At 38.3% G+C, this 27,418-nt stretch overlaps 1 protein-coding gene across 1 annotated transcript in view; it reads right to left on the bottom strand.

Moving 5' to 3' along the window:
• The window catches only part of KYAT3 (kynurenine aminotransferase 3), a 57,355-nt gene that overhangs the window by 16,924 nt on the left and 13,013 nt on the right, over positions 1–27,418 (bottom strand). The window contains exons 3-10 of the mRNA XM_001146041.5: positions 16,734–16,792; positions 15,996–16,140; positions 12,148–12,297; positions 9,371–9,457; positions 8,694–8,819; positions 8,480–8,600; positions 2,467–2,543; positions 377–466 (exon numbers count right to left, since the gene is read on the bottom strand). Coding sequence (XP_001146041.1) covers positions 377–466; positions 2,467–2,543; positions 8,480–8,600; positions 8,694–8,819; positions 9,371–9,457; positions 12,148–12,297; positions 15,996–16,140; positions 16,734–16,792 — 855 coding nt within the window. The remainder of the gene's footprint in view (positions 1–376; positions 467–2,466; positions 2,544–8,479; positions 8,601–8,693; positions 8,820–9,370; positions 9,458–12,147; positions 12,298–15,995; positions 16,141–16,733; positions 16,793–27,418) is intronic.

Genomic DNA, 27,418 nt, shown 5'->3' with positions numbered 1-27,418 from the left:
AGTCTCAGGTATTTCTTTACCTAAGTGCAAGAATGGACTAAAACACAACTTTAGGGTAAATTCTTGGAAGATGGATTGCTTTCATAGGGCAAACACATGTGTAATTTTGTTTGGTGTTGCCATTGTCCTTCACAGAATTTGTAGCACTTTAGATTCCTGCCAGCAATGTTTAACACAGCTAAAATTGTGTTTAAAAAAAAACCCAAACCATGCTTGATAACAGTGAATATGTATCTGCTCCCCAAATTCCAAATTATATTAGAAGGCCCTGCAACAGAAGGATAGAAAGAGAATTAAGTCAATTCAAATATGCAATATAAAAGTAATACCTTCACCAAAAGACAATGCTTCTACCCTGAGTTACTATAACACTTACCTGTAAAGGAGTTGCACAAGTATAAATCGTGTTTTGTTGAACTGTCTGTAAATGTTTTATCAAATGATTTGGACCAATGGACCAGCCAAGCTGGGAAAGGAAAAGATAAAAGATTTCAGAAAATCTAATTGTATATAACAAATCTGAGACAGCAGTTTAAACTTAGTGCAATTGTTAAATATATACAATCCTAAAATGTTGGCTGGGTATGATGACTCACACCTGTAATCCCAGCACTTTGGGAAGCCGAGGTGGGTGGATCACTTGAGGTTTGGAGTTGAAGACCAGCCTGGTCAACATGGTGAAATGCTGTCTCTACTAAAAATACAAAAAAATTAGCTGGGCATGGTGGTGGGCACCTGTAATCCCAGCTACTTGGGAAGCTGAGGCAGGAGAGTCACCTCAACCCAGGAGGCAGAGGTTGCAGTGAGCTGAGATCACACCACTGCACTCCAACCTGGGCAACAGAGTGAGACTCCATCTCAAAAAAAAAAAAAAAAAAAAAAGTTCACACTATGAAAGTAGTACAGTATTAGTACTTAGAATCATTTCAATGGTGTTCTTTTCAAGGAACAGCTTCCAAATGGAGTCATTAAGCTCTGCTTTCATCACTAAGCTCTGCCTTTCTGAAGGTAAACAGCCGGCAATCATTATTAGCCTTTTCCTTTCTTCTAATTTGCTACTTCTGATATTCTGGAAGATTAAAAACTGGTAACAAAGCTTGTTTGAATTACAGATTAAAGTAACTCTGAAAGAGGGCCTAAGGGACTCGTAATTAAAACATACAGACTTGATTCTCCAGGCCTAATTTTTGTTTTGATGCTCCCTCCTTCTTCTTTTCTTTTCTTTTTTTTTTTTTTTGAGACGGAGTTTTGCTCTTGTTGCCCAGACTAGAGTGCAATGGCCGGATCTCGGCTCACTCAACCTCCGCCTCCCAGGTACAGGTGATTCTCCTGTCTCAGCCTCCCAAGTAGCTGGGATTACAGGCATGCGCCACCACGCCCAGCTAATTTTTTTGTATTTAGTAGAGATGGGGTTCCACCATGTTAGGCTGGTTGAGAACTCCTGACCTCAGGTGATCTACCCGCCTCGGCCTCCCAAAGTGCTGGGATTACAGGCGTGCGCTACCACGCCCGGCCGATGCTCCCTGCTTCTCACCCATGTTCAGGATAGGTGAGGCTGGAAGAGAATTGGGTTTTAACTGGATAAATTATTGTAATAAATAATACAGTGGTTAAGTGCATGAATTCTGGAGCCAGACTTCCTGTACTGGCTTGAATTTATTAGCTGGGTAATCTCAGGCAAGTCATTTAACTTCTCTGTGCTTTAGCTCTGTCATCTGTAAAATGAGGATACTAATCATACCCACCTTATAGTGTGGTTATGAGAATGAAAGGAATTAGTATATGTAAAACATTTAGAACCTGGTATATATTTAGAACCTGCCAAAATATTAGCTACTATTATTTTTCTCCTTTTATGTTAATATGCAGCAATCTGAACACTTTTTTGCGAAGAAAAAGGTGTCATTAGTTGATCACTTATAAAAGGGAAAATGACCTAATTTTTCTTACTTTTAAAGAAATAATTAGGTCTCAAAAAGGATAAAACTCAACATGAAAGCCAAATAAGTCAAGAGATAAGCAAAGATCACCAGGTATAACAATCTATATAAACTGAATATGTATGCAATGATTCATTTATCTGTTTACTTATTTATTTCATTATTTTTTTAAAGATGGTCTTGTTCTGTCTCCAAGTGGCTGGAGCGCAGCTCACAGCAGCCTCAACTTCCTGAGCTCAAGTGATCCTCCCATATCAGCCTCCCAAGTTGCTGGGACTGCAGGCATGCACCACCCTGCCTGGCTAATTTTTTAAAAATGTATTTTTAGAGACAGGGTCTCACCATGTAGCCAAGGTTGGTCTTGAACTCCTGGCCTTAAGTGATCCTCCTGCCTTAGCCTCCCAAAGTGCTGGGATTACAGGCATGAGCCACCATGCCTGGCCAGCATTTAAAACACAAACCACTCAACAAAAAATAAATAATATACAGGCCTATTTTTAAGCAATTAAATTCTGACTCATCTTACCTTCCAGCCAGTTACACTGAAAGTCTTTCCAGCACTTCCTATTGTTATTGTTCTCTCCCACATACCTGGAAAAGTAGCTAAACAGAGGAGGAAAAAAGGGTCAATATTATTTTCCAATTAATCACATTTAGTATAATCTAAAAACATAACAAAGATACACAAATTCAATGAAAATAAGTGTGTTATAATTTAGCCAGTATAGTTATTTCTAGTTTTTTTTAGATAATGTAACTTTAATGCAAAACACAGATGAAAAGTTTACAATACTGTAATGTTGCACCAAAATAGTATATAAATAGATTTAATAATTTTAAAATTAGTTCTGGGGCAGGAGTGTCAGGGGCACCAGCAGGCAGTGTTCCAGACTGCCTTAAGTGGCAGCTGTCACAGGAGCTGTGGCATTCAGTGTTCAATGTTAGCAGTGACTGCAGGTTCAATATAATAGGCCAGTGGCAGGGCTTAGGTTGTGATCCTGATTATTGTTTAGGCCCCTTTATTTTGCCTATTTTCTGAGTGTATTTCTCCAGGCTTCCTAGAGCAATGGCTCTTAAAATGTGATCTCACACTAGCAATATCAGCATCACTGGGCAACTTGTAAGAAAGGCAAATCACTGGGCCTCATCCCAGACCTACTGAATCAGAAACTCTGGGAGTGGGACCCAGTAATCATGTGTGCACATGTGTGTGTGTGTGTGCATGTGTGTGTGTATGTGCGTGTGTTTTGCTAACAACTTTATTGGGATATAAATCCCATAAATTCACCAATTTAAAGTATGCCATTCAGTGATTTTTTTAGTATATCTATAGATCTGTGCAACTATCACCATAACCAATTTCAGAACACTTTTTTCATCCCAGAAGAAGCCCTGTACCTTTTAGCTATCACTCTTTAATATCCTCATGGCCATTGTGCCTGAATGAAACTTATCAAACACACATATTTTCTCCGTAAGGAACATCACAGCCTTCTTGCACTTAGGAATACTAGACAGCACTTCAGCACTAGGCTTGGGGGCCATTTTAAACAGCAAAATCGCTGTACAGAGAACAATTGCTTGTAGTGTGAATTGAAACAGAAGCATAATGTTGCCTTGTTTGACCTCGACTGGGAATGTGTGTAGGGTGACTCAAATTTCCTCTTTATTGATTTTGGAATTACACATATATTTTAGGAAGTAGGCAAATTTGCAAATACAGAACTCAAGAATAATGTGAATTGGCTGTATAATGGTTTTCAAGTTGATTAACATCTTTAATAAAGACACTGATTCATTCATACATCAAATATTCATTAGCAACCACCAGGTGCTAAGGACTAAGGTCTAGAGGAAACAAAAATGAATAAGATGCAATTCTTCAAAAAATTTAATGTCTAGTGGGGACATGAGCCACATACAATGACAACTGTAATGCAGTGTGATTGTAAATGCTGTAGTAGGAGGCATGGAGGGTGATGCAAGAATAGAAGAGGGTGTTGAGGGCGGCTTTCTGCAGCCAGTAATTCTTAAGCTGAGACATAGAAGACCACATAGGCTGTAGCCAGGCAGAGAAGGGGAATGAAGATATTTTGGGCTAAGAAAATACAGGTAACAAAGGTCTAGAGGTCTAAAATGCAAGAGTTTGTAAATTTTGCTAGACATTGGTAATAACTGGTAAATTATCATTCTGTCACTCTTCTGACAATGCCACCCACAATACTGCTTTGTGGATTCCTCAAGTAATTTAGTTGTGAAGTTCTTTCCATGCAACCCACAAGTTTTTCCACTTGTTTTTCAGAAGCACAAGCGGGGGCTCTTGTATTGTTCTTAGAGTGTTGGTACACACAAAGGGAAAATAAATGCTCATCTCCGGGAATCTAAGCTTCTGCTTTCTTGAAGTAATCTGCTCATAAGCAAGTAAAGTGCCTACTAAAATGTAAGGCAGCTACAGAAATTTCCAAAACAATGTATAAGTAATTTCAGTCTACCCTGAAATACCTGCTAAATTTGAAACAGTAGGAAAAGCATATAAATCAGAAAAGTTATAATTTTATTCTCTGTGGAATATGACAAAACCCAAAAAAGATAAATGAGAAAAATAGTTAGAATGTCCACTTGAAGAAGGAATACTTTAAAATTTGATATAAATAATTATATCCCTTCTACTTTTGAGACATTTCTGGTCTTCCAAAATACTCCAAAAGAACACTATGACACATGCCCCACTTTTCTATTTGACCAGAGAAAATCTAAACTACGTATAATGCAGATTATCACTTCCTTTAAAGTAAAGTGTACATCATATATTAAAGGACTACTGTTGCACTTTGCAAATTGATGTAATCGCCATTTTGTAGCCATTTTGCATCTTTAATATAACAAAGACTATTGTATTTGATAGAATACCTAAGTTTTAATGCAAACAAATTGCACTCTCTAAATAATGAAATAGTGTATCCATTTTTTGGTCTTATTTAAACTTTATGGGCTGCTGCAAATAAAAAAAATCTAAGTGCAAAATATACATCTTGCATATCTTTAGTAAATACTGTTGCATATCTTTAGTAAATAATGTTACCAGTTATGCTTTACCCTGAAGGGCTTAAAATGAGTAGATCTAAACAATAAATTTCAAGATGATCTAAACTGATTTTTTGGGATGAATATTGCTACACTGAGTTAATTACAACAAGAAAGTAATTGTTCATGTTAATCTGATTTTCCACTGGGAAACAGTTCAAATTACTTGAGACAGAGGTCACCAACAAGATGGGCAATGGTGGCCTCTGATACAATTTAACACATGATAACATTTTGGTGTATTAAGGTGTCACACCCTGCAAATCTCTGGCTGCCTTCTCTGTTTATATATTCCCCTTGAGAAAATTCATTCTCTTCCATGTGTCCAGCTACCACCAACATTTTGATGACTGCCAAAAATATATCCCATTATAATTTGATTCTGACGATCAGGCCTATAATTCCACTTGTCCCCAGATATCTATTCTTCTATGTCCCACAGACACCCAAACTCAGCAAGTTTAATGCATGAGAAGCAGGAATTCCCTTTGCTCAGCCCTTCCGTACAAATCTGCTCCTCTCCATATTTACTTTGGTTAAAGGTCTCATCACTGCTGAGTAGTTCAGGCTAGAGATCTTAGTAGCATGCTTGCTTTCTTCCCACCTTCAAATGCTATACTTTAAAGTTTCTAAATAGCCCCGATGTACCATCTTCACTGCTAGGTTATCTGATTTGCTTAAGACCCTCCTCTGTGGCTGGCTCTCATCTTTGTAAAACAAACAAACAAACAAATCTAGTCATGGAACCATTTCTCCTGTTTTGTTACACCTTTTGCAATAGTTCTCAAAGTAAGCTCACTGGCACTCTGGTGATCAAATTAATGTGCAGAATTTTAAAAAATCAATGTTAAGTTTTCTACCACACAATTTTCTTAAGCCTTTAGCAAATAGTACCACTTATCTGATAGTGGATGCTCCAATAGTGAAACAGACGAGCATTTAGTAAATGCATATTAATGGCAAAATCAGAAAAACTCAAATGTGTTTATTTCAATAGCTTTTTGTTGTGGACAAGTATGAACAGAAGTGTGATTTTTATATTGGCTTCTAATTGTTGAATTTCTTTTAGGAAAATTGCTATTACTTTCAGGATGGAATTCACAGTATCACCATTTCATGATGTAGAACACTGTGATTTCATGGTGATCTACCACTAAAGTAAGTTTCAGAACCACTGACCTCCTCAACAAAGTTTATACTGTATCTCATATTCAAAGTCCTTTAGAATCACCCTAGTTTTCCACCCTGATCTATGCCAGTTACTAAAACACACCCTCATAAATCAAATTGAGGCGAGGTTTTATGGCTTATGCCTGTAATCACAGCCCTTTGGGAGGCCAGGGCAGGAGGATTGCTTGAGTCTAGGAGATTGAGAACAGTCCGAGCAACATAGTGAGATGCTATCTCTACAAAAATTTTTTAAAAATTAGCCAGATGAGGGGGTGCAGACTTGTAGTCATAGCTATTTGGGGGGCTGAGGTGGAAGGATTGCTTGAAAGCAAAAGTTTGAGATTATAGTGAGCTCTGTGCCACTGCACTCCAGCCTGGGTGACACAGCGAGACCCTGTCTCTTAAAAAAAAAAAATTAAGGCCGGGCACGGTGGCTCACACCTGTAATCCCAGCACTTTGGGAGGCTGAGGTGGGTGGATCACGAGGTCAGGAGTTTGAGACCAGCTTGGCCAACACGGTGAAACCCCATCTCTACTAAAAGTAAATTAGCCAGGCGTGGTGGCATGCACCTGTAATCCCAGCTACTTGGGAGCCTGAGGCAGGAGAATTGTTGGAACCCAGGAGGCGGAGGTTGCAATGAGCTGAGATCACACCACTGCACTCCATCCTGGGCAACAGAGCAAGAATCTGTCTCAAAAAAAAAAAAAAAAAAATTAAATAACTTATTTACCTTTCTTCTTCTTTGTTTTTAAAATTTCAATAATCATTTACCTTTCTTAAGTGTATCTTGATCTTTCATACCTCCTTGTCTAAGTACATGCTAGTTTATGTTTTAGGAGTTTAGTTTCTATTTCTCTGTTTAGCTAATTCTCTATCTTTTGGCCACTCCTTTTTTATTCCCCTCAAACAGTTGCTTTCTCTTCCCATCTCTATAGCAACTTGTAATATACTATAGGATTAATTATGGCACATGCAACAATGCAACAATTTAATATATAAGTGCATTACATTTCTTATTTTTATTTTTCTTAAAAAAAATTAGCCGGGTATGGTGGTCTGTGCCTGTAGTCCCAGCTACTTGGGAGGCTGAGGTGGGAGGATTGCTTGAGCCCAGGAGATGGAGGCTGCAGTGAGCCGTGGTGCCTGGGCTCAAGGGATCCTCCCACCTCAGCCTCCCAAGTAGCTGCGACTATAGGCACAGACCACCATACCTGGTTGATTTTTTGAATTTCTGTGTAGAGATGGGGTTTCTCCATGTTGCCCAGGCCAGTTTTGAACTCCTGGACTCTAGCAATCCACCCACTTTAGCCTCTCAAAGTGCTGGGATTACAGGCATGAGCCACTGTACCTGGCCTAAATTTTAAAATTTATCTATTTCTGCCACATTTTTTAGTCATCCTTCCCTTAATCTTTCATCTTTCATCTTCATTTATTCAACAATTTCTTTCTAATTCTCTACCATGTACAAGATTCTATGGAAAATGGGGATGCAGAGGAGACTAAAACAAACAAAATCCCACCATTACTGCGGTTTAGAAGTAAAATATATGGATTCTGATATTTACTATAGAGGAAAAAACAAAACAAAACAGAAAAAGGACAAAGCAAATGCTGGAGGGAGAGGTGTAACTATTTTCAATGTGATGGTCATGAAAACTGACATTGGACAAAGGCCTGAAGGAGGTGAAGGATATTTGGAGTCAGGTGGATATCTGGAGGAAAAGTGTTTCCAGGCAAAGGAAAGGGAGTTGCGAAGACCCAAAAGTTGCAGCCCAGTTTGTAATCCTATAGTTGACATGGTTTGGACTACCCCAGCAGACACTACGGCATTCATGAGATAGCCCAGTAGTAATGGCTGAATCTCAAGCAAGGGCCAGGCAGCATACGTGACTACCCCTGTAATTTCTTTCTGTTGACTTGGCATTTTGGTAAGTTGTTCAGCACAGACCGTCTAGAACCTTTTCAGGCACAAGAAAGCTCCCTGTGTCTTATGTACCAAGTAATTGCTGGATTTCTGCTAAGAAGCCAGGGATATGTGGGCAAAAGAACTACTTCTCTGGTATCATAGCTTTATAGTATGATCCAAAATCTCTTACTCTTTGTCCTTTGAACTACTCATCAATTCACTAAAGTATTGCTCATTTAAATACTATTTTTAAGTGTTCATACAGACAGATACCCATTACAAAGACTGTTTTAGAGTTGGTCTGGGATGCTTTCCAATCAGTTCTTCCATATGTGCCCAAACACATTTAGATATGTGACTCTGTATTATAGTTGGTACCTATTTTTAAGTGCTTATTTCCAGAATATACAAGCCATTCATAAACCTCATCGCTGATGCAGAGTGTGTCATATTTGATGCAAAGGTCAGAAATTACTTGCAGTTCCTCTTTGTTATACACCTACGCATAATAAAGGAAAGAGCACAGCCAATTATTCAACATGTGAGAAAATGATAGGTCAGAAGACTGTATAAGGAGATGAGACTTGCTTACCTTGCCAAGTGGGTTATGTGGAGTATTTAGTATAATAGCTTTGGTTTTGGAATTAAATTTACTTTCCAGTTCTTGAGGATCTAATGTCCAGTCAGAACTAGACCATCTTTTTCCATAAACAGGTTTCTAAGCATGAAGAATGAAGATATAATTTAATTCAATTAAGTCATGTTTACTGTCTTACAAATGAATAACCTAATAAGGAAAAAAAATCAAAGAAAGTCATGGCAAAGGAAACTGAATAAATTACCAACAAATGCTTTCCTGCAGTAGGAACAGAAAAAAAACTAGAAAAAGACTAACAAAGAAGATAAACAGAAATAACTAGGCTGTAGTTCTGCTTAAGAGCCTAAGAAGACCTAAGTCTTATGCTCACACCTGTTAAATCGAAAAATAAGCCCTGTCAACATTAACTGCTGCTAATATTACTTCACAGGAACTAGCTATAACTGTGGTTAACATGTCTGATATTGTAAGGCTAGCTGAAGATTTTGTGACTCACCTTAGTGTATTACTTATGTTAAAAATATTTTTAAAAGACAACTAGACAAATAGAGATATACAGGAAATCTCCAAATGCAATCAAAGTAGAAACTTTATCATGACAAAGTAATTGGTATTTTCAAGACTTCTTAAGTCTTGAAACTTTGCCATATGAACCATACTGGCAAACTTACAGATCTCAGGGGAATAAAAACAGGTGTTGCTCCAGCCATTCTCACCATGGGCTCATAGCAGTCATAGAAAGGCACTATTAGTATGACCTGCAATAAAAGCAAATAAGATCACAACCTGTCAATCATTTATTCATGTTAATAATACTGTGTACCTACTATGGGCTAGGCACTGTACTATGTGTTGGGATACAGCAGTGAAAAAGGCAGGCTTTGCCCTTGTGGAGCTAACATCTGAGGGGAAGAGACCTCGGAGACAAACTTGTCCAGGTAGTCTTAATTGGACTCCTTGGTATCTTAGGGAGATCTATAAATAAGCATGCAGTGGGAGTATTTGAAATTACATATAAAATTTCATATATGCATAGGTAGATTTACCTGGAGAATGGGACTATCACATTCTCAAAGGGATATTCCAGGCAAAACGATTAAGCATTTCTTCATATTTCAAATTAGAAAATAAAATCTAGAATATAAGTGATGTATAAGCAGTGACAGACAGCAGGCTATGTGGAAAGAGAACACTGTAATGTTCCCTGGTATAAAGTGCTAATTTAAAAGCATTATCTTGAGAGTAAAGATGTTTCTCTCTTCTCAAAAGCATGGTTAATTTTTGTATTTTTAGTAGAGATGGGGTTTCGCCGTGTTGGCCAGGCTGGTCTCAAACTCCTAACCTCAGGTGATCTGCCTGCCTCAGCCTCCCAAAGTGCTGGGATTACAGGCCTGAGCCACCACACTCAGCCTCATCTGTGAAGTTCTCAGGGACTAAGACAACCTATCTTTGTAACTCTAGTGGGAAATATAAAGCTTAATACAAAGTGAGAGCACAATAAAGGAAAATAAATTGGAGAGGCAGGGCAGTAGAGTGGGAGAAATATACCTGCTACTCTTCGCCTTGATTTTTTCACTTTTATGATGTGAACAATTCCTCTCTCTCTTTTTTTTTTTTTTTGAGAGTATTTATTGCGTCCTCACTATTTTAGGTGCTGGCAGTAAAGCTATAAAGTTCTCCTAGAACTTATATCCTATTGAGAGAGGCTTATAATGAACGGAGAGACAAATAAGGACATTAGATAATTTCAGATAGTAATAAATGCTATAAAGAAACAATAAATAGGTCAGTATGATAGCAAGTGACATGTATGTGGTTTCGAAATACTAGATAAGTTGATGAAGGAAGAAAGAATAGAGGAAAGAAAGCTAAGGGCTAAGCCTTATAATACTCCCAACAGAGTGCAGAGAAAGAAGCAACAAAGGATTAACAACATCGAAGTATGAGACAAAACTATGTATAGGATTAAAGGAGATTATGTATGTGAAACTGTGAACTTCCTTAACATGTTTCCTTAAACATCTTGTCTGGAATAGTGGAGGGAATCAAAGTTGTAAAAGAATAACATAACACAAAGCAGATAGCGGCATCTTTCATAAAAGTGGTATGATAAAGGGTTATGAGAGTTTAAAGAAAGTTAACAATATAGATCAGGATAAATATTCGTTCTGCAGTTCTAGCTTAAGCAATGTCTCTCTGGAGCTTTCCAGACTTAGCAGAGGTGATTACCTCTTCCTTTTGTCACTACCATAGTGTTCCTCTTAATCCATTTGCAAGTCTGTGTTCTCTACTAGACAGGGAACACCTTCTGCATAGAATCTATCTTTAAAATATCTTCTATCTCACAGTGCTTAGCATATATTGGATCCTCAGTATTTTCTGAATAAATGAAAGAGGCAAAAAGTATTAAAGCAAGGCTATTGGAATGCTAATGGGAAATACGGGTAGAGATGACTGAGGTAGGTGCAAAAGTTGGTCATACCTCACAGTACTAAATCGCAGAAATCATTTTACCTTCCTATTATATTAATACATTCTCAGCTGGGCGTGGTGGCTCACGCCTGTAATCCCAGCACTTTGGGAGGCTGAGGCAGGCGGATCACCTGAGGTCAGGGGTTCGAGACCAGACTGGCCAACATGGCAAAATCCCATCTCTACTAAAAATAAAAAATTAGCTGGGCTTCGTGGCGGGCGCCTGTAATCTCAGCTACTCAGTAGGCTGAGGCACGAGAATCACTTGAACCCGTGAGGTGGAGGTTGCAGTGAGCCAAGATCGTGCCACTGCACTCCAGCCTGGGCAACAAAGTGGGACTCCGTCTCAAAAAAAACAAAAACAAACACAAAAACATCCTCACATGGGATGGCTTATACAATTACTGGGCACACAAAGACATTGATCAAAAACTTGTAGACCAAGTTAAGAGTAAAGGTTATTTTAGCAATGAAAACAAAAGATTCTTTTTCCCCGGCAGTGTTGGTCCCTTCCATCTGCCCTTATTTAAATAGGCTATAAAAATAAGAATAAATTATATGCAACAAAATGGATGAATCTCACAGACACAAAAATAAATGAATGGATCTAGACCCAAGAGTATACACTGTATAATTATATTCATATTAAGTAAAAGAGCAGTGAAAACAAGGCTATGGTAATAGAAGACAGAAGAGTAGTTACCTCTGGGAGAATATAGACTCTGAAGAGGAACAAAGAAGCTTTCTGGGTACTGGAAATGTATTATATCTTTGTCTGGTTGTAGTTGCACAGAAATTTACACAGTAATTTATCCAGCTGTACATTTAAGATTTGTGAACTTTACTGTACATGCATTATACTTAAAACATAATTAAAAATAAAAAGAGAAAAGAGTATAATATAAGCAAAAGATTCAAAGGTGGGACAAATGATAATTGATTAATATGGGTATTATGATAATGTTAATATACTTACTTCATCTCCCTCATCAATTAATGCTTGAATGGTGTTAAAAAGAGATCCATATGCTCCTACTGTCACAAGGATTTCTTTATTTGAATCAATTTGCTTTTGATAAAGCTTTTCATACAGACAGGACAGAGCTTTCACAAGTGATGGATGGCCCTGTTGGATTAAAAATAAGAACAAAACCTTGAATTTAAATATGGGACCTACTGTTTGAGGTAATATGGCTCTAAAATGTAAGAATTTTTAAAATTTGGATTTGATGTTTATAATTACCCCAAGAAAATTTATATTTTTTAATGGCAATAAATTTTTTAAAATTTCCTACATTTAGAGTATTCCCACACTATTTGTCATGAAGGCTTGCTAATGATTAAAACTTCTTACTAAATAAAGGGTTTGGGATTATATAATTTCAAAGTATTTGCTTTGAATAAAAATCAACCATTTGTATTTTTTGACAGTAATTAAATCATATTGAAAAGAGTTGGATTTGTTTCCCAGTTAAAATAAGTAAAAAAAACCCACTTTAACTGTATACCCACTCCTTGGCTCTTCCTGATTGCTGGAGAGATGGTTATGCCAACCAATGGACTAGGGAGAGAGAACAAAAACAAATTCACCAACGACACGAACACTAGTGTTGATGTGATAGCAAATGTTAGAAGGAAGTGAGACACTACTCACACTGACAGTCAAGAGAGCAGTGGTTATCCAAGGTAACTACTTTCATAGAAGAAGTGAAGGGATTATGAAGGTACAGTCTGAGGCAAGTAGGGGGTCTGAAGACTCCTGGATTAGCTCTCTCTAAGTTCTCTTCTAGGTTCTCTCCCCTTCCTTCCTTTTTTTTCTTCCTTTTCCTTTCCCCCTCCTTGTTTTATTTGGTATTTAAGTCAATATTTCTTGTTGTTTTCTGTCCAGCATCTACCTCCTCATTTTGCTTTTGAAGTACCATCCTGATTTTCTATCCCTTGAGAGTAAGAGTGCAAGTGCAGGTCATGTACCTTTGTTTGAAAGCACTTTGGGCTCTGGAGCAATAAACTAAGTTCCTTTGAATTTTACTTTAATAGCAGGTCTAACAAATTCTAGCAAAAGGAGATCTGAAAAGCAACTATAAACACTATATACATTTCTTAGAATGATAAGCGTTTGTGCTTTTAAAACTAAAAATTTAAATACAAAAATAATTTATGCTTCATGTAATAAGTAAAACTAGGCAAAGATGTATAAAAATTACAATCGCTCCTCAATATTATTTCATTCCCATCCCCCTGAGGTGACGAATGTCCACAACCTGGTGATAGTGCAACACCACTCTCAGTGCTTATACCAATATAAAAACACATAGACATGTATATACCTATGTATTTACAAAAACTAGAATATACATATTAATAAATAAGTGGGTATGGTTGTGTTCTAATGAAACTTTATTTACAAAATTTGACATACTGGGTCCATAGGCCATAGATTGCAAAACCCTGCTATAGACCAATTTGGGAAAACTGACATAGACAATATTTAGCCTCTCAATCCATGAACATCATTCCCAATTTATTTAGGTATTGCTTAATTTCTCTCAGTAATGTTTTATAGATTTCATTGTACAGATCTTGGATATATTTTAAAAAATTTATTCTTAAATGTTTTGTGTTTTGGGATACTACTATAAATAGTATTTAAAAAATTCTACTTTCTAATTGTTCATTTTAATATATAGAAATACAACTGATTTTTGTATATTGGCTTTGTGTCCTGTGACCTTGCTCAATTCATTTATTAGTTGTAGTAGGCTTTTTTTTTCTTTTAGAATTCCTTAGGATATTCTATGTACACAATCATGTTTTCTGAAAATGAGTTTACGTTTTTCTTCTTTCTAATCTATGTATCTTTATATCTCACAGGACTCCAGTACACTGATGAATAACAATGGTCAGAGTGGACATCTTTGCTGTCTTTTCAATCTTACTATATTATGTGCACTACAGGTGTAATCTGTAGGTTTCTCATAGATTCCTTTTATCAGAGTGAGAAAGCTCCATTCTGTTTCTAATTGGCTGAAAACTTTTATTATAAATGAGGGTTGAATTTTGTCAGATGCATTTTCTATATATACTACGTAAGATGATCTTTTTTTCTGATAATATAGCATAATTGCAATGATTAATTTTTGGATATTAAAACTAATCCTGCATTCCTATGGTAAACCTTACTTGGTCAGGATGTATTACTTTTTATATCTTTATACACACAGGCACACACACATGCACACACACATATCTGGATTTGATTTGCTAAAATTTCATAATCTTTGTTTCTACGTTCATGAGAGATATTGAACTGGAGTTTTCTTTATTTCTTTCGCTGGCATTTTTTAAACCAGTTTTTGTATCAGGGTAATGCTGAAACTAATTTTATGAGACCAGCATTACCCTGATACAAAACCCCTGATTAAAAGGTCAGACAAAACCATTAGGCATTTCTTTATTTTTCAAATTACAAAAATTGTTGATCAATAAGTAAAAGTTTTTCATCCTGCTCCACTTTCTGAATAAATGTGTGCAGAACTGGTATTATTAGGTTTGTGCAAAAGTAATTGCGGTTTTTGTCATTAAAATTAATGGCAAAACCGCAATTACTTTTGCACTGACCTAATAGTTCTTCCTTAAATGCTTGATAGAATTCACTAATAAGCCATCTAGGTATTGAGGTTTGTTTGCAGGAAGACTTTAATTACAAATTCATTTTCTTTCATTGACATAGGGCTAGTTGCATTTTTCATCTCTCCTTGTGTCAGTTTTGGTAATTTGTATCTTTTAAATAATCTGTTCATTTCATCCAAGTTGTCAATGTACTGACATAAAATTATCCATAATATTATCCTATTATTGCTTTCATGTTTGTATGATCAGTAATGATATTCCTTCTTTCATTCTTCATATGGTACTTTGAGTTTTCTCTTTTTTATTGGTCAATCTAGCTAAAACTTTTACTTATTGATCTTTTCAAAGAACCAGCTTTTGGTTTCATTAATTTTCTCTATTGTTGGTTTGTTTCTAGCCTTTCATTATCGATTTGTATAGGCTGGGGAGTGAGTTATGTTGAGTAGGTCTGAGATGGGGGTCTGTAGGGTGGGCCAGGGAGTGAGATCTGTGATGAGCAGGGATTCTCACCAGTGTCAAACCCTGTGACACAGGTAAGTTTCACTGCTTTTCCCTGTGCTATTCCCAAAGCAAAACCCTTCTATGGATTTTTATAGTTAGACCACTATAAAAGACAAAAAACAGGCTTCCTCCTATACCATTCCCCTCCCCATTTCCCACAATATCATAAAAGGAAAAGACAAGTGGCCAGACATATGATAATTGTATGGCTTTTGGCACAACAGATACAAGTCTACAGTTCAAAGGTACATCTGATCTAGAAAATCTTTGGCTATCCTAGGCATTTCATTACAGAAGGATGGGAGTGAGCTGGCACAAGGAGGAAAAACGTAGCTAGTTGGATATAGAGTATATTAAATAAAGGGTCAGTGCTGAGGCTGCATAAATGTTGATGAGATAGAAAAGACATGTCTCAAGAGAATGTTGTTCCTTATCGTGTTGCCATAGGATCCTATCTTGGAGCAACAGTAAAGTAAGGGCCAAAAGAAAGAAAAGTGTAGAGGGGCTGGAAGTAGGCGAAGGCTCATCCCAGGACATAGGGCAAGGGCAGAAGTTTCTGTGGTTGCTAGAATGGGACAGCTGGTCCCAGAAAGTCACTTATATATGAATGACAGAAGGGCACATGCACACACACAGACACACACCCCCGTATAAAATAAAAGCTCACGGCCTATATGGTCTTGATATACTTACAAAGCCTCGTGTATACTGATTGAGGCTATCGATTGCTGCAATCTTTGATAATTCTTCTTTTACATATGTAGGAGGGGATATATCTGGAAAGCCTTGGCCAAGATTCACAACAGAAGGGTCTGCGGCCAATTTGGTAAATTCAATCCTAAGATTGAAAAAAATACTAATATTAATAAGTTCTACAATTATAAACTTTGCTTTTTTACATCTTATCGTCTTACCACAAAACAGACAAATAAGACCCTAGTTTAGCCCTATACATTTTAAAAAATGAGTTTCCAACAAAAATTTACCAACCACAAATCAGTTTACCAAATAGAATGATGGCTGAATTTATGAACCCAATGTCCCTTACAAACCTCAGTTTCACGCTACCCATATTTTAACCATATATATATATTTTCTCAACAATTCCAGCTGCTGCTAAGTTCTTTCATCAACTATTAGAGAACAGAACTAATAAGAAAAGTTCCTGGATTGGAAGTTAAGTTCCATGAGGGCATTAACATTTGTCCTTTTCTCTGCCATATGTCCAGTGTCCAGCACAGGGCATGGCACATGTGCCAAACGAACAATTCAGTATATGGATGGCTAACTTCCTTCCATTTTCATTTAATGGATGAATTAAATGAGGACCTTTATTTATAGACCATGGATGAGGCAAAAAAACTCCCATCTAAAGATACGAAAATATGTAGGAAACCCTCACTAAATTATTATTTATTTTAAGATACTCACCACACATTACTATCAAGTCCTTCAATCCGTTTTGCATTTGTGAATTTCAGTGACATTTTCTGAAATATATAAATATTGAAAAGGAATTGCCTTAGTCAAAATTTTAAAAGCCAGTAAATCATGGGTCACTCTTCTTCCTTTTCCCTACTGTTACCATGTAAATAGTAGTTCCATAAACATAAATCTTAGTTCCACAAAATTCTGAAGAGGAATTCATCTCCCACCTACTACTGAAGGAATGCCTTTTTTTTTTTTTTCTCAGACGTGGTTGCCCAGGCTGGAATGCAGTGGTGTGATCATGGCTCACTGCAGCTTCAACTGTCCAGGCTCAAGTGATCCTCCTGCCTCAGTCTCCTGAGCAGGTGGGACTATAGGCATATCCTACTGTGCCAAACTATTTTTTTTGTTGTTGTTTGTTTGTATATTTTATAGAGACAGGGTCTTGTGGTGTTGCCCATGTTGGTCTCAAACTCCTGGCCTCAAGTGATCCTCCTACCTTGGCCTCTCAAAGTTTGGGATTACAGGTGTGAGCTACCATGCTTGGCTGGAAGGAATGCTTTTTAAAATGAAATTTAGATGTTCATCTTCTCACCTAAGAACAAAAAGTATCATCCTACCCTAGAAAGCTAATCCATTTGAAGGCTTGTAATGTAGTAAAGAGAACAATAATAATATTTAAAAAGTCAGTTTCAAAAAATATCTTAAGCCATGCTCTGAACATCATTTTAGGTAAGATGTACTAAGAGTTTCACAAGTAAGTTCCTTGTATGACATACAGGAAAGACTCAACAAATGGTTTTAAAGCTACTCAGTAAGGGGTTCCGTAATTATTGCTAACATTATTGAGTACTGAGTATGTCCTAGGTACTGTTCTAAGTGCTTTACATAATGAACTCATTATTACTGTATGTTTACAAAAATATGTAGTAGTTCTATTACATAGTTAGAACTATGAGGTACAGAGGTACAGAGAGGTTAAGATCACACAACTTTTCACATCTGCTCAAGTTTATGAAAGCTAGTAACATTTAAACCCAAACAGGTTCAACTCAGGATCTGAACCCAGACAGTCTGACTCCAGAATCCATACTCAGAACTATTATATAATTTTATACTGTGTTTTATATAATAAGACCTTCTAAAAATATTACTAGAATGCTGCCTCTTAAAAGTATATTATAAATTTAGGATAAGCCTACTAATACCAAGCAAGCTAAGGCTGTAGTAGAAAAATAGGAATTAAAATTATCACATAGCATACAATTTTTTAGTTCTTTAGATTCTAAAATTGAGTTTTATACTATCTCCCAAAAGTATTGAATTAGCTTTGAGTTCATTGTTAACAAGCTGGTAGAGATAAAAAAATGATTGACAGCATTTTTGCAAAGAATTTTCTAATGGAATATTAATGTAATTTTAATTCAATCTGGGAAGATAACGATAATGGTTATTAAATAGACCATTGTTCTCATTCTATTCTAAATAACGGGACCAAGAAAAATACCTTTTTTAGTCTCATATTTTGTCTTTGAAACTCCAGTGAAGTAAATCACATGAAAATTCTCCAGAGGTTAAAAAGCTTGCTGGAATAGCATTATAATTACCCACCTGAACATGATGCCATTCCAGAGACAACAGTTGTACAACTACCAAGTTCTAGCATGATAGGTTGAAATAACTATCTTAACAAATGCTCTTGTCTATCTCTAACACAATGTTTAAAGCTTAATTCATTCAGCAGAGACCACAAACACAAAGGATGATTTATACATAAAAAAGTGAGTTTGATGTGCTGTAGACAATTTAGACACAAAGTCCAACTTTACTTAAAATTATTTAGATAATTGAGGTTGAAAGGCACTTTCAGGTTTAATTTTCTTTAAAATTTGTTTCTAGACTGGCCTCTTCTCTCATTGTTCTTCCTGCTTCCTCTTCCCTCCCAATTCTATGCCACACCCATTCTAATTTTTCAAATAGTCTATGTTCTCTCTCATTTCAGTAGTTTCATGTGTGATCTTTCCTATGCCCAAATGCTCTTTCTATACCAATGTTTCTCAATGTTTTTTTTTTTATTATTGCCCACCTAAGGAGACCTTCTTAGAAATTTTTTCCTAGTCATCTTCCCTCCCCTCAATTAAATATTAAGAGGAATACAATTTTGTCACATAGGATTGAACTTTGGATGGTGACAAAACAGTGTGATAGCTAAGATTTATCTTGTCTGCCAAGCACCCATTTTCTTCTCCTGGGTGAGATCATGCCCTTGTTGAGAGTGCATGTTCTCTACTCAGTCCAATTCCTGGTCCCCACCACCCTTCCTTGCACTTGGCTAACTCCTATTCCACTTGCCAAGTGCAGTTCTCAAATTCGACTTCACTCCCTCCTGAAAGCCTTCTTTGGTTCTACGAGTCAGGGTCAGGTGCTTCTCCTATGTGCTTCTATTAAATGCAGTACAGCAAGTCATCACTTAAAAGTGTTATATAGGTTCTTGGAAACTGCAGCTTTAAGCAAAATGATATACAGCATGACCAATTTTACCATAGGCTAATTGAGATAAATAAGAGTTCAGTTTCTATAGCATATTTCTGGTCACAAAAACACTACTATACTTCTGTACTACTACACTACTATAGTATAGTATACTATACTATACTATAAAGACTGAAACACTTCTAATATGAAACACTGAAATAAATGTGAGCTATACATACATTTATTTTAAGGAACTGGCTTATGTGTTTGTGAGGGCTGGCAAATCTGAAATCTGCAGAGCAGGTTGGAGACTCAGGGAAGAACGGATGCTGCAACTGGAGTCAGAAGAACTCCCTCTTCCTTGAGGACCTCAGTCTTTTCCTCTTAAGGTCTTCCACTGAATGAGGCCCACCCATATTATGGATGGTAATTGGCTTTACTGAAAGCCTGCTGATTTAAACGTTAATCTCATCTACAATACACCTTCACAGCAATACCTAGACTGATGTTTGGCAAATATCTGGGTACCAGGGCATAGCCAAGGTGACACCATCACAGTGTCCAACATATAGTTATGCCTAGCACATAGTTTTTAATAATTATCTGATGAATGAATTTTTAAAAAAAAACCTCACTCACATTACAGGGTGAACTTATGGTGTCAGTTAGCTGTATCAGTCAGCTAAAGTTCGTTTATGCTTCAGTGATAAATGACCCCAAAGTCTTGGTGGCCTAAAATCATAAAGGTTTTCTTGTTCATACTACATATCCACTGAGGTTCAGCTGCTGCCCTGGTCTGTGTCACTGTCATTCTGAGACATAGGCTGATGAAACAGCCTTCACCTGAACACTGCCTGTTTCATGGCAGAAGGAAGAGGCTCTTAAAAGGTTCTGTTAGGTTGTGCACACATCACTTCTTTTCATATTTTATTGGGCAGAGCAATTTCACAGCTAAGCTTCACATCAGTGGGGCAAAGAAATGTAACTGTCCAGCAGGGAAGAGCAGCAAATAATTGTGAAAAACATGGTGGAAATGAAGTCTGGAGGTATAATGAGATACATGGTTGCTATGGGTTGCACCATGCCCCCCTTAGTTTCGTATGTTGAAGTCCTAACTCCCAGTTCCTCCGGATGTAATCTTATGTGGATATAGGGTTACTGCAGATGTAATTAGTTAAGATGAGGTCATTAGCATGAACCCTAATCCAATATGACTGGTGGTCTTATAAAAAGGTGAGATCTGGACATACACATAGACCCTGTGTGAAGATGAAGGCACAGACTAAGGTGATGCTCCTACCAGCCAAGGAATGCAGAGATTTCCAGGCAATCACCAGATGATAGTGGGGGTGGGGTATAGAACAATCTTATTCACAGCTCTCGAAGGAACTGGCCATGCTGATACTTATCTCAGACTTTTAGCCTCCCAAACAGTGAGGGAATAAACTGCTGTTATTGAATAAGCCACCTAGTTTGTAGTACTTTGTTAAGGCAACCCGAGGGAACTAACACACTGGTGAAAGTTTACAAGACACTATACAATGTTCGGAGTCACCAAGATTCTGCAGTAGATGCAAATGCTCACTGTCTAAGTAAGAACTACTTCCCAGAGCAGATCCAGTATCAGGTAATTAAAATCAACCTGGAATCCTATGGGGAATCAGGGCATGAGTCCCAGGCAAGTAAGGGAATGTCTATAAGGCTTGTATAACTTCTGGATCAGTTAACCCTGTGATATGACTTTGGCTACCAGGGCGATTAAAGGCCTATACTTCCATGTTATTAACGCAAAACTGCCAGTGAAATCAAAGGTAGCATCTTTTAACCTTACTTTTGCTAACTTGTGGCTAATTTCTAGAACAATGAAGTTCTAAAATTCACCACCAGGTGGCAATCTTGACAAAGATAAGGAAAATATTAAGTCTTTAAAAGTTTGGACAGATTGAAAAAAACTAATACTGTATGTTGAACCCATGATCTTAAGACCCTAGTCCATCAAAGTTTCAATTGTATATATTTTTAGGACTCTTCCCATAAGATCTGAGGCAGGTGAGATGGGACAGGTACAGAAAAAGTCTTCCTAAATGATGGGCTGAAGCTGGGGGAATTGAGGCTGTGGATATCTGTGTAGTATGGGCTATGAATCAAGTCTTCATCCAGAGAAGTCAAGGTCACAGCCAAAAAGTTTAATATTAGTAACAATAATAATAACTGCAAGAAAAGGCCAGAAATAGGAAATGCAAAGCTCATGGATGGAGAGGTGAAAACAGAGAACCAGGCTTGGGAAACAGATGGATACCACACTTCAGGACCAGGAAAGAGCAGAAGTGAGCACCGTTTTCATGGGGGGCCTGGATGCTGGAGGGCCCAAATGTTACTGTCTTTTAGATCTATGAAGTGGGGATTTGTAGTTGCAATCATGTGTCATTTAAAAATATTTTTAATTGTCTCTTAAAGTACTGTATCTTAAGTATTTTATGAATTTTCTGAGTCATAAAAATTTCACTTTTAATTACAACGTATGTTTTTGGTTGTTTTTGTGCCATATTTTACTCATTCATTCCCCTGTTGCTGGGCATCTTATTTCAGTGTCTTGTTGTCTTGCAATGCATTTTGGTGTCTCTCTTTTTTTTTTTTTGAGACAGAGTCTCGCTGTTGGCCAGGCTGTAGTGCAGTGGTATGATCTCGGCTCACCGCAATCTCTGCCTCTTGGGTTCAAGCGGTTCCCCTGCCTCAGCCTGGGACTGAGAGATGAAGCCAGGTGGACTTCCTGGGTCGAGTGGGGACTTGGAGAACTTTTCTGTCTAGCTAGAGGATTATAAATGCACCAATCAGTGCTCTGTGTCTAGCTAAAGGATTGTAAATGCACCAATCAGCATTTGGTAAAAATGCACCAATCAGCGCTCTGGGTCTTGCTAAAGGATTGTAAACGCACCAAATCAGCACTCTGTGTCTAGCTAAAGGATTGTAAACACACCAATTAGCACTCTGTAAAATGGACCAATCAGCACTCTGTAAAATGGACCAATTGGTGCTCTGTAAAATGGACCAATCAGCAGGATGTGGGCAGGGCCAAATGAAGGAATAAAGGCCGGCCACCTGAGCCAGCAGTGGCAACCTGCCCGGGTCCCCTTCCGTGGTGTGGAAGCTTTGTTCTTTTCACACTTCATAATAAATCTTGCTGCTGCTCACTCTTTGGGTCTGCACCACCTTTAAGAGCTGTAACATTAACCCGAGGGTCTGTGGCTTCATTCTTGAAGTCAGCGAGACCACGAACCCACTGGAAGGAAGAAACTCTGGACACATCTGAAGGAACAAACTCCAGACACACCATCTTTAAGAGCTGTAACACTCACTGCGAGGGTCTGTGGCTTCATTCTTGAAGTGAGCGAGACCAAAAACCCACAGGAAGGAATAAATTCCGGACACAGGACTACCAGCACGTGCCACCACGCCTGGCTGATTTTTTGTATTTTTAGTAGAGACTGGGTTTCACCACGTTAGCCAGGATGGTCTTGATCTCCTGACCTCGTGATCTGCCCACCTTGGCCTCCCAAAGTGCTGGGATTACAGGCATGAGCCACAGCGCCCGGCCCCACATTTTGGTGTTTCTACTGTGCATTTTAATTATATGGTCTCTGCTCTTTTTCCCCTTCATTTTAAAGTTTCATGTGGAAGGTGAGTGCTGTATTGTAACAAAACTAATTATCACAAGAAGGATAATATCCTCAATATTATAGTCATCTGGTTCTATCAAACTAAACACAGTTAACTTTTGATTTACTTTTATTGAAGCTTTACATTATATATACAACACAGAGTCATGTGCTGCATAAACATGTTTTGGTCAATGACAGATCGCATATATGACGGTAGTCCCATAAGACTATATGCAGCAGGCCGAGCATGGTGGCTCATGCCTGTAGTCTCAGCACTTTGGGAGGCCGGGGTGGGCGGATCACCTGAGGTCAGGAGTTCGAGACCATCCTGGCCAACATGGTAAAACCCCGTCTCTACTAAAAATACAAAAATGAGCTAAGCGTGGTGGCAAGTGCCTGTAGTCCCAGCTACTCAGGAGGCTGTGGCAGGAGAATCGTCTGACCCAGGAGGCGGAGGTTGCAGTGAGCCAGGATCATGCCACTGCATTCCAGCCTGGGCGACAGAGCGAGACTCCATCGCAAGAAAAAAAAAAGAGTATATGGAGGTAAAAATTTCTACTTGCAGCCAGGTGCAGTGGCTCACGCCTGTAATCCCAACACTTTGGGAGGCTGAGGCAGGCGGATCACAAGGTCAGGAGTTCGAGACCAGCCTGGCCAATATGGTGAAACCCTGTCTCTAATAAAAATACAAAAATTAGCCGGGTGTGGTGGCATGCGCCTGTAGTCCCAGCTACTCCGGAGGCTGAGGCAGGAGAATGGCTTGCACCCGGGAGGCAGAGGTTGCAGTAAGCTGAGATCACGCCACTGAACCCCAGCCTGGGTAACAGAGGTAGCCTCCATCTGAAAAAAAAACAGTTCCTACTTGCCTAGTGGAGCCATTGTAGCTGTTGTAACATTGTGGCACGATGCATTAGTCACGTGTTTGTGGTGATGCTGGTATAAACCTATTGCAGTGCCAGTCATATAAAAGTCTAGAACATACAATTATGTACAGTACCTAGTACTTGATATTGATAACAAGCAACTATGTTACTGGTTTATGTATTTACTATACCATACCTTTTATTGTTATTTTAGAGTGTACCCTTACTTATTAAAAAAAGTTGACTATAAAACAGCCTCAGGCAGGTCCTTCAGGACATTTTGGAAGAAGACATTGTTATCATAGCAGATGACAGCTCCATGCATGTTATTGTCCCTGAAGACCTTCCAGTGGGACAAGACGTGGAGGTACAACACAGTGATATTGATGATCCAGTTCATGGGTAGGTCTAGGCTAATGTATGTGTCTTAGTTTTTAACACAAAAAAGTAAAAAAAAGAAATAAAATTACTAAAAATAGAAAAAAGTTTATAGAATGACAAAATATTTTTAAATATTTTGTATAGTTTGTGTGTTAAGTGTTATAGAAGAGTCAAAGATTAAACATTTAAAAAGTTTATGAGATAAAAAGTTACAGTAGGTGAATTGTCTTCAGTTTATTATTGAAGAAGAAAGGTTCTGTTCTGTTTCGTTTTTTTGAGACGGAGTCTAACTCCGTTGCCCAGGCTAGAGAGCAGTGGCACGATCTCGGCTTACCACAACCTCTGCCTCCCGGGTTCAAGCGATTCTCCTGCCTCAGCTTCCTGAGTAGCTGGGACTACAGGCACGTGCCACCATGCCCAGCTAAATTTTGTATTTAAAAAAAAATTGATTTTTATTTTTTTGAGACGAAGTTTCGCTCTTGTTGCCCAGGTTGGAATGCAACGGCGCAATCTTGGCTCATTGCAACCTCCACCTCCCGGGTTCAAGTGATTCTCCTGTCTCAGCTTCCCGAGTAGCTGGGATTACAGGCACCTGCCACTATGCCCAGCTAATTTTTGTATTTTTAATAGAGATGGGGTTTCACCATGTTGGCCAGGCTGGTCTCGAACTCCTGACCTCAGGCGATCTGCCCTACTCGGCCTCCCAAAGTGCTGGGATTATAGGCGTGAGCCACTGTGCCCTTCCTTTATTTTTGTACTTTTAGTAGAGACGAGGTTTCACCATGTTGGCCAGGCTGGTTTTGAACTCCTGACCTCAGGTGATCCACCTGCCTCAGCCTCCCAAAGTGCTGGCATTATAGGCGTGAGCCACTGCACTCGGCAGAAAAAAGTTTTAATAAATTTAGTATAGCATAAGTATACAGTGTTCATAAAGTCTATAGTAGTGTACAGTAATGTCCTAGGCCTTCACATTCACTTTACTCACTCACTGACCCACCCAGAGCAATCCTGCAAGCTCTATTCATGGAAAGTGCTCTACACAGGTGTACCATTTTCTTATCTCACTGCATTTTTACTGTACCTTTTCTATGTTTAGATATGCAAATACCATTATGTTACAGTTGCCTGTAGTATTAAGTACAGTAACATGCTGTATAGATTTGTAGCCTAGGAGCAATAGTCTATGCCATATAGCCTAGGTGTGTAGCAGGCTATATACCATCTAGGTTTGTGTAAGTGCACTCTATGATCACAGAATGTATCCCAGTTTTTAAGTGAAGCATAACTCTATTGTATATAGATATGTATGTACATAATATATACACATATGTATATATGTATATAATATACACATGTATGTATGTTATGCATATTTTGATGTTCCAACCATCACAGTGATGACATTTAGTATTAATTCATTCCTTAGCACTTGTACCACTTCCTAAGTGTCTTTGTTTAAACACAGATCTTAAAAAGAAACTTTGTTATGTTCTTTCCTAGCTTTTTTGCTTTTTCTTTCCTGCTATATAATTGTGTTGGCTGCTCATGCTTCTATGAGATTTTATTACTTCTCTGGGTGGAGTTGTGGTGTCTTTTTTTTTTTTTGAGACAGGGTCTCGCTCTGTCACCCAGGCTGTGGCAGTGCCACCATCATGGCTCACTGAAGCCTTAACCTCCTGGCTAAAGTGATCTCCACCTCAGCCTCCCAAGTAGCTGGGATGACATATGTGTGCCAGTATGCCTGGTTAACTTTAATTTTTTTGAGACAGAGTCTTGCTCCGTTGCTCAGGCTGGAGTGCAGTGGTTGCAATCATGGCTCACTGCAACCTCACCTGCCCAAGTTCAAGTCATCCTCCCACCCCAGCCTCCCGAGTAGCTGGGACTACAGGTATGTGGCACCACACCTGACTAATTTTGTTCTTAATTTTTTTTTTTTTTTTTGGTAGAGATAGAATATTGCTATGTTGCCTAGGCTGGTCTCAAACTCCTGGGTTCAAGTGATCCTCCTGACTTGACCTCTCAAAGTGCTGGGATTATTGGTGTGAGCCTCCATGCCCGGCCTTAATTTTTTTTTTTTTCAAACATTCATTTGTAGAGAGGGTCTTGCTTTGCCCATGCTGGACTCGAACTCCTGGCTTCACACAATCCTCTTGCCTTGGCCTCTCAAAGTGCTGGGATTGCAGGCATGAGCCACCACACCTGGCGGAGTTGTGATTTTTGCTAAAGGGCAGAGTACATGCTTCACATTGAACAGTGGAGAAGAGACAAGTGCATAAGATGCCTTAGAAGCTCCGAAGCTATAGTAATCAGATCTCTTAGTTGCGTGAGAGAAACTCAATCTGAAACAGTTTAGATGAAAAGGGAGAATTCATTAGAAAGGTCATGTTACCATGGGAAAGGCAGAGGTCCAGCCAGACTGAATGGTAACAGAAACCAGGAACTTGAACATCACAGGGCTTTGCTTCATCTCCATTTGTACCCATTATCTCAGTTTGCATTTCTTTACTTGAGACTAAACAGAGTCACATCTCCCACCTTCATGGCCATAGAGGGACTGAGAGATGAACACTCAAAAAATGTTAATTATTATTAAGGCTTGACTTAAAAAACTATAAAATCTATATATCATTCAGTGGGCTCAAGTATCTCTTAAACAGTTGCCAGATTCTGAGCCATATAATGAAAGAAAAGTATTTACGAACATGTGTCTTACAAAGGACTTTAATACAGTATATATAAAGAACTTTTACAACTCAATAAGACAAACAATCCAATTAAAAGTGGGCAAAAGATTTGACAGCCACTTCACAGAAGATATACAACTGGCCAAAAAGTACCTTAAAAGATGCTTACCAGCATTAGTCACCTGGGGAAATGAAAATAAAACCACAATGAGATACCACTAGATTCCCATCAGAATGGCTGAAAACTGAGTGTTGGCAGCTGGAACTCTATACAACCCTGGTGGGAATATAAAAGGGTATAGCCCCTTTGGAAAACAAACAGTTTGGCAGTTACTTTATTAAACATAAATCTGCCATGCAACCCAACCATTTTACTGGTAGGTATTTACCCAAGAGAAAGGAAAACCTATGTCTACACAGTGGCTTGTACACAAATGTTCCTAACAGTTTTATTCACAGTAGCCCCAAACTGGAAACAATCCCAAGGTTCATCAACAGGCGAGTAGAAAAACAAATAATGGCATATTCACATAATAGGACACTACTCAGCAATAAAAGGAATAAGCTACTGATACACTGCAACCTGGTGAATTTCAAAGTCATTATGTGTGTGAAAGAAACCATAA

This window comes from Pan troglodytes, chromosome 1, assembly GCF_028858775.2.
Source record: "Pan troglodytes isolate AG18354 chromosome 1, NHGRI_mPanTro3-v2.0_pri, whole genome shotgun sequence".
In the NCBI taxonomy this organism is placed as follows: domain Eukaryota; kingdom Metazoa; phylum Chordata; class Mammalia; order Primates; family Hominidae; genus Pan; species Pan troglodytes.
Note: the sequence above shows the minus strand (reverse complement) of the source record. Positions and strands in the feature narration are given on the sequence as shown.